General features: G+C 40.5%; 2 protein-coding genes across 2 annotated transcripts; both read left to right on the forward strand.

Moving 5' to 3' along the window:
* Positions 1-263: 263 nt before the first annotated feature.
* On the forward strand, positions 264-1,205 carry LOC310874707 (myeloid-associated differentiation marker-like protein 2; the record flags this gene model as incomplete). Its single annotated transcript, XM_083787571.1, has 1 exon — positions 264-1,205. One exon carries the CDS (start codon positions 264-266, stop codon positions 1,203-1,205), a length of 942 nt encoding a protein of 313 aa, XP_083643697.1.
* A 6,155-nt stretch (positions 1,206-7,360) lies between these two features.
* Positions 7,361-10,905, forward strand: LOC310874708 (myeloid-associated differentiation marker-like protein 2; the record flags this gene model as incomplete). Its single annotated transcript, XM_083787572.1, has 3 exons — positions 7,361-7,369; positions 9,034-9,138; positions 10,048-10,905. The coding sequence occupies 3 exons, from the start codon at positions 7,361-7,363 to the stop codon at positions 10,903-10,905; spliced, it is 972 nt and encodes a 323-aa protein (XP_083643698.1).
* Positions 10,906-11,163: the final 258 nt, after the last annotated feature.

Raw genomic sequence — 11,163 nt, forward strand, 5'->3', positions numbered from 1 at the left:
TTGCAAAGAACTTTCAATAAAGGCGCTATAGAAATGCCAGAACATTTACTCACAGAGATGAGAGATACAGTAGGCCGGGCTATGCTCCCTGACAAGATAATACACTCATGACCAGTGCCTCTAACCTCTTAGATAATGTCCGTTCAATGTCTGAATATCATGCAAAGCATAAAGGGCAGTAAGAGAGCATATAAATTCAGAAGCCACCTGGGGAAGCTACATAACAACAGCAAGGAGCACACGCTCTCTCACCTTCAAAGAAGATGGACACTATTAAGCAGACTCTGTCTGAGGCAGCGTTTACTCCATCCACTCTGATATCTCCCCGAGGGATCCTGCACATTCTTGAGATCGTCTTTGGTACTATTGCGTTCTCCGTGAGTGCCTACACAGGTTCGATCAGCAGCTACTGGGTCTCCACCTACAGCTACTGGATCTACTGCAAGTTCACCTGGTCCTTCTGTCCCTTCGTGACCCTCATCATCACCATTATTGAACTGGTCAAACTCGACATCCCACTCAATATGTTTTGCATGGACTGGCCAGACTTCGCCACTGGCATGGCTATGACCTCCACCCTCATGACCTTGTCCGTCGCCATCATGTACGCCAACTTCTACCCTTGCGCCACGTGCATCAAAGCCTGGGTGGTGACCATATTCGCTTTCCTGTGTGGTGTGGCCTATCTTGTCGAGGTGCTGTGGGATAAAATCTGCAAAAAGAAAAAGGGGAACTATCTGGCTGTTTTGCCTGGATTCTGGAAGGTTTTGGAAGCCTTTGTAAGCTGCATAATTTTCATGTCACTACCACTCACTGCATATTTCGATCACGGATGGCTAATCATGTGCGTTATTGCATATATTCTTCCTTTCCCCTTCATCCTGCTGATCATTGTTGTTAACATCCTGAAGAAGCTGAAGAAGTGCTTACCCTTTAACCTGGACCGTGCTGTGTTCATATTTCTGATCATCTGTGTAGTTCTATATGTTTTTGCAGCTATTGTGTTGTCTGTTTATACCTTCAGGGGCCATCCTCGATATGAGTGTCGACGAGGCTATAACTGGGTGGACACTCCAAGAGACAACTTATACTGTATCTATCACTTTCGGTTGGTGGTTGCAATATTCACTTATATTAACCTTATTCTGTTCATAGTGGATCTTGTTTTTACCCTGCTTGGAATATGTGGCTTCAAACGCGAATAAAACACCTGTACATTTTTGTTTTAACACCCTTTATGTCTGTGTGTTGCTACGGAAATATTGAACCAATGGAAAGTAGTAAAAAAAAGCTTTGGACAAAACCTCTTAACATTGGACCCTCAAACTGTCTGCTGCTAAAGCAATGAACTCCACCACCATCTCATGCAAGTAATTGACAATATATAAACTCAACACCAACTTCGATGAGGCAGTTTTGCTGGCATGCTCTGTTACAATCGTGATGTGTTCATAAGACAATCAAACACAGGGTGACTTTATTTCATTTATTTTCCTAATTTTACTTTAATTGTTTTCTATAACCGTTTTGTTTTTTAACAATTACTTAATTAATTACTACAGCAGTAACCAATACTGTTATAATTTATACATTTCTTTCAAAATAAGAATAAACTATGTTCATAGCTGCTGCCAATTAAAACAATTGTGATTCACAATGCAGGACTGGATTTTCCTGGACCAACAGTTTGTTCACAATATATCTCTTCCTTTGCTAAACCATCTAAACTGAATTCCTTAAATCAAAATGACAATGAGTGAATCCTTTTTCCTTCAACATTTACTTCAGTTGTCAAAGACGTAGTGTACACTGTTGTAGCTGACACTGACATCAATCCTGAACTTAACAGTTCAGCTTCAAAGTTTCATTTGAAATTTTATTTGTAACATCTATATAGTCTAATGATTAGACTATATAGATGTTACAAATGAAATTTCAAATGAAGTGGATTAGACTCTAATCCACTAGTCTACTATTTCACTATCATGGGAATATGGTTACAGTTGTTTTGTACAAACAGTACAGTTTTTTTTAGTTTTTCATAGCTTAGTTATATTTAAACTAAAAGAAGAAAATAAAGACATGAAGCTTGATATATGATTATCAAAAAATATATATTATTTATTATTATGAAATCAAACTTAAATATAACAAAGGATGAAGCACGTTTGATGTATAACACAATATGAAACATACTTCTCAACAATCTCTTTAAAATACAAATACAAAAAAATAACAAAAATTAAACCATTAATGTAAGAAGAATTAGCACTAGAGAGAGAGAGAGAGAGAGAGAGAGAGAGAGAGAAAGAAATGTATGATTCAAAATACTAGACCCTCGGCCACCGGCATATTTGAGAACGATACAACTTGGGAACCTAACCTACTGTAACCTACTGTAAACCTCAATGTTAAATCAGCTATTTATTTTTTCTAAATGTAAAAAATAAAGCATTTGGAAAATGGTCTGAAGTAATACGTAAAGTATATAGGATTTGAACATGCATGGTACATAATTAGCAGACCTAAATGTATCCTTCAACTATGCCCCTAATGACTGGCTGATCACAGGTTTTGTAGCAATTTGTTGCAAGTGTATTTTTAGGCCTTAAAAGTCTGTTCTCAGCATGTTCAAATCCTATATACTTTACGTATTACTTCAGACCATTTTCCAAATGCTTTATTTTTTACATTAGAAAAAATTAATAGCTGATTTAACATTGAGGCTTACAGTAGGTGCCAACAAGTATTATTAGCTTCCCAAGTTGTATCGTTCTCAAATATGCCCCGGTGGTGGTCATGTGTGACAGCTCGCAGGTCACCTCCAGGTTCTGTCAAGGCCGTCTTGATCCTCAGCAGAGTGGGACCGTTCTAGGTGTGCCTCGTTCTACAGACTCGCTGCGTTGGAGGCACAGCACATCTTTCCCCCAACGGAGGCTTACAGTAGATACTATGATGGCAGGCTCAGAGGTGTAGTAGTAGCTATGGCATGGGGGAGTCTGCCAAGGGTCCCTCGCTGAACTCCTGGGCTCCACCGGATGTCTCACCGATCCACGAGGTCCGTAGGGTGCTTACATCACCCCGGGGTGTCAGCAGGTTCTCTTCAGATCTACTGAAGTACTTTGAGCCTACAGAGATGATTGTGACAGTAAGTACCGTCAGCCTAGGATCATTTGCAGCATTATGTTGAACATCTAATTCAGTAGTTCTAAAAGTGAGGTCCGGGGACCCAAAGGGGGTTCCAGGGGGGTCTCCAATAAAGATAACACATTTGTTAATATAGCATATAAATCTGTTCAACCACTAATACATTGGCTATTGACAATATCCGAATCTACAAGGTCGCAATACAACAACGCGTCACAATGTAGATTTCCCATTTCCAAAATAAATCTGGAAAAGGTGAAACATTTTGAATATTTTTTAAACATTTGAACAGCACAAATCTTGTACGGATGGAGGTACACAAATACTTTCAGATGGATGTCCGTGGCCAAATACATATTCATCAAGGATCCTTGACAAGAAAGGTTTGAGAACCACTCTTCTAATTCTATCAAAGACGATTTAGTTCTTTATGGATACTCACTCTTGGACTCGCTTCCCTTACCCAGGAAAGCCTGGCTGAAGTCTTAGTCGTATTCAGGATTAAGCACATAGCAACCTGTGCGCTTCCTGAATCTGAATGATTTGCATCTGTGAATCCAAGTTGCAAATCTTGTAAGTGTCTTATTTGCCCTTTCTGCTCTCTGTCCTAGGGTGTTCTCCTCGCTGTCTTGAGGTGGCAGTGGATCGCTGGTCTCACCGCCAAACATGACTGGAACTTTCTCCAAGAGGCACTGTGGTAACACACCTAAGAGCACAAAGGAGGTCATTGATTAGTTGATCAGCACATATTATCAAACTAAGTACTAACTGTTAGTAATCAAATGTGTTAGGGATGTATCATGTAAAAATTTCAAATATGCACTATAACTTTACTTTACCAAATGCTTCTGTTTCTATAGAATGAAAATGTGTTTTTGTGGGTAAACATATTCGTTCCAGTCCAGTACAGAGCCCCTGCCTGATGACTAAAAGTCTAATCTCTCCCCCTGGTGGAGGCAATTACTTTATTCTAAACAAATAACAGGTGATGAAGTATATATAGGGATTTAAGTGGTTAACTGTCATAAATTTGAAATGAACTGTGGCGTCTTACCGAAGTCCTGAGCATTCTCTATGAAGCACTGAATGACTGCTCTCTGCAGCTTGAGGTGGGTTTCCAAGTTCTCTGCAGTTCCCGCTCCAGATGGAAGGAGGTTAGGGGTCAAGACCACAGACAGGTTATTGCTGTCCATCTTGTTATCTGCACTCCTAGGGTAGAAACAAACGGCAATCACAATCACAGTACAATTACAATCGGAATCCTTGTATTTGGCGGTGCATTGATCACATAGTAGAAAACACATGAGCATAAATCTGGAAGTTGGTTGAAAAAGCTGGTGAACACACTTACCTCTTGGACACACTGTGGAGGAAGTCAAAAAGGTAGCGCAACACGCTGATGTTTCTGTCAGGCAGTTTGCAAGACAGCAGCAGTGTGGCGGCGGTTCTGTCTGCCTCACTGGTCAGCTCCTGCGCCTTCAGAAAGGCATCATGCAGCTCGGTGGGCAGGATGGGTTCTGGCAGCTCTCTGAAGAACTGCTTCACCAGGCCGGCCACAATATGGGGATTTGCTGTGGACAGACACTCTTCCTTGCCCGCATCCAGCTGGACCTGAAGAAACAATGCAAAAGTTGTGTTTAGACTTAATTTATACTTACAGGCACTGTCAGTATGGGCTCTCACAACCATGACATCTTATTGTTGGTTAATTGTCATATATAAATAATTGTGATTAATGATTTAATTGTGTTTTTAGCATTAAACAATGGTTACTACATATGAATACAAATTCATTTCTGTTTGCCTATTAGGCTTAAGCAATGACAGCAAAGTCAACTAGAGCCATTACTCACCCTGAGTGCTTTTTGTCTAGTAATGGAACCTGTTTTTCTGAACAGGCCCTCTTTTTCAGTGTGCTCCAGCAGCATGGTACATGCACCCACCAGAAACCTGAGAAAGCAGACACATGAAATGAAATTAGCAAAACAATTAAAAATAAACACCATTTGAACAGTAACATTTAACTGACATTTGCTGGTTTTCCACTGGACACTCACCTTGGCACATCCCCGTGGTCAGTATGATGACACTGTAGGCTCTTCAGCGGTGCTCCGAAAACCTTCACCTGAGAGAGGAAAAGTATAGTAAAGCAACATTTAAGATTTCACAAAACAAATGGACAATCTTGTGGTCATTTTTCATCAATTAGCGAGTAAAATTACATGGCTAACAAATTAACCCTGGCTGCTAAAAACCCAAAAGATTTGCAAAAGATTAGATCCAATGCGGTGATCCAAGGATTGAATTGAATGAATCCATGGATGGTTATGCATTGGTAATGCACTGTGCACATATACATATGGCAGATGATAAATTCAGAGAGCTGGCCTGTTCTGACATCACAATGTTGTTAACCGATGTAAAAGCTCACACATGTCATGATGCAATGCCACACATTGTGAGCATGCATGTAGATCTGCTATTTTCTAAAAACTATTGAAACATTTTGAACAATTTGGAATAATTATACATTTCAAGTTCAACAACACAAATCTTGTATGGGGGTACTTCCTTGGCACAATATATGTTCAGATCCTAACCAAACCCAAACCTGGGGCTTAGAAGAACCATAAGAACCACTGATTAAAACAGTGAAACAGCCATATGGATTAACTGTAACCGTTTACATTTAGCCTCAGGTGCATAATATTTGAACCAGTGCAGTTGGCTAAATTTGTACAATATCAGAGTTATGCTGAACACTATCTGACAACAACCGTTTGAAAGAGGCTAAGTAGCCAGTAGGCATGGCTATAGGTATAAAATTGAACTTCTTACAATTTGCAGACGGACCGTCGACAAATATGACTGATATTTGTCCACAACGAGTGAAAGCGAAGAGTACATATCAAACCTTGTCAACGAATGAGCGTGATTATGAAACCGAACCGAACAGCTCTAGGGATAGACCGTTGCCGTTAGGAACCTCACCCACCGCGACATTCCAAACGAAACGTAGCCTCGGTCCCAGCTGGCTTACTTATCTGCGAAAAGAAGGTACGAAACGAGGCTTAACCGCTGCGGTGGGATCCATAATAACACCACGCGTCAACGACATTTAGCAGAGCAAACAAACATCAGGGAAAAGCCTCGAAACGTTGGCAACGTTTCAACGGTTAAACTTCATCATGATTCCCTGATGAAGGCTTAAATGAAATACTGTGTGCAAAGAAACGTTGTACCGTCGAAAGCCTTCATCAGGGATGATTAACCGCCGAAACGTTGGATTCATTTCTGTCTTACCTGCTGTCCTAATACATATTGGCATTCTGGCTATTGGTGTGTGCGACCACCTTCTTGTTTTTTCAACAAAATGAAACATTCCAGTAAATAATGCGTTCTAGGTTTGTACACTCACCTTATTGCGCCTGTTGCTCCAAGTCCAGGTAGACATCTTTCTTCCTTTTGCCGTTTTGCGGCAATCAGGCGTTATAATACCATAAGTGTTGAGCTGCTGCTCAGCTACAACACCACGGTCCAAAATACTCATACACATAACTGTAAGTATAGTATACAGGTCCTAATAAATTCCTATATAGTAAGAGTTATGTAACCGTTAACCGCAAATAAGCTGTTTTGTAACTGTGCTCTGTCGTCTGTTCTGCGACTGCGTTGTCCAGTTGTCCAGTTGATGTGAGAGAGGTTTGCTGAAAATCAGTTGAAAGTACCAGTTACTAAATTAGTGCACACGGTGTGTACACGTGCACATCAACAAACGACGTTCCCATACGCCGGCGCACGACAATGGGCGGGGCCGGTTACTGCTGATTTGACTGACTGGCCAATCACAGAGGGCCGTGCTGTCGCGAAATCAGCCAACCAGATAACAGGTGTATCGATCAGTCAGATGACGTCGGATTATATTTTCAAAGTGCTCATTTGATTGATTGATTGAAATATTTATTAACAGTTTGTAGAATTTACAGTACATTTTAAGCACAAACTCAATACAAAGACTGTTAACTGTGAGTGGACGACCCAATTAAGCATTACACTTGTTTACAACAGGGTCCACATTGTTCAATTCATCTCTTCATTCGCTTTCACTCACACACACTGCCAGGTTTTTTACCAACAACTGGAAGTTTATTGAGAGGATCCAACACAAGCGGACAGTTACTTCAAGTTCTACCAAACGAACGTTAAGAAGAAGATGGAGACGGTATGTAGACGTGTTTATTAATACAATAGTATGCACTGTCAACGGTCAACGATCGTAATAATGTTATTTAGTGACGGAATTGTTTACAGGCGGGTTTGTTTGACCGTGCCAAAAACGCTATAGTTAATTTGAAACGTTAGCAGTAAATAGCCTAGTTTGTTTGCTCTGCTCTAAATGTCGTTGACGTCATTGGTGTTATTGTGGATCCCACCGCAGCGGGTTTGATATTTACTCTTCGCTTTCACTCGTTAATAATGACAAATATGAGTCATTATTTGTCGACATATTTGTTGACGGTCATATTATATATATGACCGTCTGCAAATTGTAAATTGTCAATTTTATACCTATAGCCAGGCCTACTGGCTACTGCCTCTTTCAAACGGTTGTTGTCAGATATTGTTCAGCATAACTCTGATATTGTACAAATTTAGCCAACTGCACTGGTTCAAATATTATGCACCTGAGGCTAAATGTAAACGGTTACAGTTAATCCATATGGCTGCCTGTTTCACTGTTTTAATCAGTGGTTCTTATGGTTCTTCAAAACTTTTTTAATGCCAACGACCCCAGGTTTGGGTTTGGTTAGGATCTGAACATATATTGTGCCAAGGAAGTACCCCCATACAAGATTTGTGTTGTTGAACTTGAATTATTCCAAATTGTTCAAAATGTTTCAATAGTTTTTAGAAAATAACAGATCTACATGCAATCATGCATGCTCACAATGTGTGGCATTGCATCATGACATGTGTGAGCTTTTACATCGGTTAACAACATTGTGATGTCAGAATGTTAGAATATTTGATGAATTGAACAATGTGGACCCTGTTGTAAACAAGTGTAATGCTTAATTGGGTCGTCCACTCACAGTTAACAGTCTTTGTATTGAGTTTGTCATGACATGTGTGAGCTTTTACATCGGTTAACAACATTGTGATGTCAGAACAGGCCAGCTCCATATATGGAGATCTAGGGGTGATCAGGTGTGATCAATTGGCTAATTTGGGCCCTGTCCATAGCCTGGGCACTGTGGGCAGTGGCCCTATCCAGAGACCGGACATAGACTTTTGTGCTGGTTCTGAACAACGGTGTATCCCACCGACTCAAGGCCCGGGCACTGCACACAGTGTCAAACGCGTGTGTCAAATCTTTGACACCAAACAGGTGTCAAAAGTCGGGCGAACATTTCTTGAGTTACGTGGATTACAAACGTTCATACACACTTACAGAGACATTTATAGATGAACAGTTGATGTAAACTGTTACAATTGAACGCTGAGGATTTTAATGTAAATAACTAACTGTATAATTGTTCATCCATCCTCAACTGCCGATCTGGAGTCGGATTGAGGGGTCAACAGTTCCAGCAGAGAGTTCCAGACTTCCCATTCCTGGACAACACAAATTGCCTGCCGACGAGTTGTGCGATATTAGTCTGGCTTATTAGCCAGGCTATAGGGAGACGACCAGAGGCATTCGTACTAGATGGCGATGCCTGAACCTTTTACATGCGAAGGAGCAGTGGCTCCTGGATATGTTTCATTTCTGAAATTCATTTTCAAATCAATTGTTTAAAAAAATGCAATGCCGTTCTAGTTCCTGCAGTTCAATGAATGAAGGAAATTTGCTTAATTTACTAATCTCTACATTTTCTCCCACAGGATTCTACAGATGACAACTTCACCTTGACTTCTACCTTGATCCAGGACCCCAACAACCGCAGGGTGGGGGTGGTTCTGAAGAGGGTTAGGACTGAGCTCTTTCGAGTAAGTACATCCTTCCTTACTACCAGTGGTGGAAACTAAAGTAACTAAGTTGATTTATTTATTTAAGTACAATTTTGAGGTTTACTTTCCTTGAATATGTCAATTTTTCAATACTTTATAGTTTTTACTATACACTCCACTACATCTCTCAGGCAACTCCACTACAATTATTTGAAAACTTCAAACTTACTACTCTGTAGATTATTATTCAAACATGCATTAACCACTTATAAGCCCTATTTTTTTACTCAAATGTTGAGTTGTAGTTATACAATTAATGTTGAGATCATTTTGTGACTTACATTGTTGTAATACGTAATATACATTATGTTACTAATTAGTAACTACATGGCAAGATGTAACTTACTATGTACATTTGGTTATAATTAGCAATATATTTAATATGATGGCAAGGACAACCCAAACATCTACAAAAGGGGTCTTACCCTTTAACTTCTGACTTGGGAAGCCTATTTTCAATTTCTCACAAGGCAAAACCTTCTACCAAACTGGAAAGGCAATATAATGTGTTTCATGAGCTTTTTCAGTCTTCATTGGTATTGTTGCTTCTCTCAGTGAGTTGGTGAATTTGTATACAACTGACTGGAGGAGACATATCTGCTAGCTCGCTTCTCGTGCACAGTGTGTGACTGTTGCTCATATGTTGTCAAGTGAATAGACTATTGTCTGTTTTTTGTTTTGTTTTTCACCAAAACATGTGACACTAATTCACTTAAAGCAAAAGGGAGATTGAGGCAGTATAAGACTGAGCATATAGACCCTGAAGGCGCACCATTCCACCCAGCTCTTATCAGCCACCTGGGGAACCTACAACAAAGGTGAGGCACTCACTCAACTTAAAAGAAGATGGGATCATGTCTGGACACTATCAAACAGACTCTGTTTCAGGCAGTGTTTACTCCAACCTCCCTGATATCTGTCAGAGGGACCCTGCACATGCTTCAGATCATCTTCAGTGTGGTTATATTCGTTCTGAGCGCCTTGAGATTTACGAGCAGCTTCAGCTACTGGATTTATGCTATGTTCACCTGGGCCTTCTGTCCCACCGTGACCCTCATCATTACCATTGTTGAAATGTTCAAGCTCAACATCCCCTTCAGCATGTTTTGCATGGACTGGTCGGACTTCACCACTGGCATGGCTATGACCTCCAGCCTAATGACCTTGTCCGCCGCCATCATTTACGCCAACTTCTACCTCTGCATCTCATGCTTCTATGCCTGGGTGGAGACCGCATTCGCTTTCCTGTGTGGCGTGGCCTACCTTGTTGAGGTGCTGTGGGATAAAATCTGCAAAAAGAAAAAGGGGACCTATCTGGCTGCTTTGCCTGGATTCTGGAAGGTTATGGAAGCCTTTGTAAGCTGTATCATTTTCATATCACTAACTGGGTATCATGGGATGCCAGGTCTAATCGCGTGCATTTCGGCATATGTTATCCCTCTCCCCATCATCCTGATGATCATAGTTGTTAACATTCTCAAAAAATTGAGGAACCGTTTACCCTTTAATCAGGACCGTTTTGTGTTTACATTTCTGATAATCTCTGTAATTCTGTATGTATTCACAGCTATTGCGTCGCCCGTTTTTACCTTCAGGGGCAATCCTCGCCCTGATGAGTGTCCACCAAGCTGCTGTATCTGGGCCATTGAGTTTGTGGTTGCATTCATGACTTTTGTTAACCTTATTCTCTTTTCAGTAGATCTTGTTTTTACCCTATTTGGAATTTGTGGTTTCCAACGCGGATGAATATCAACTGAACATTTTTGTTACCTTTAAAATCAGTGGAATAGAATTGGCATGCAAGGACATTTACCTGACATTGTAACAAAATAATGTCATTGTAGTGTGCATGGGTGTTGTGTATTGGATATTGAAGCCATCAAGTCAGTTTCTGTTGTTCCACGGTGGTGTATAAAATGTACGAGAAACATGCCTTTGCTTTCACTGCACTGTGGCTATGAAGCAGTCCTCTTCCACTAACCTTGCCTTTGAGACAAGTTATTG

The sequence above is a fragment of the Protomyctophum parallelum genome (assembly GCF_964188405.1).
Source record: "Protomyctophum parallelum genome assembly, chromosome: 17".
In the NCBI taxonomy this organism is placed as follows: domain Eukaryota; kingdom Metazoa; phylum Chordata; class Actinopteri; order Myctophiformes; family Myctophidae; genus Protomyctophum; species Protomyctophum parallelum.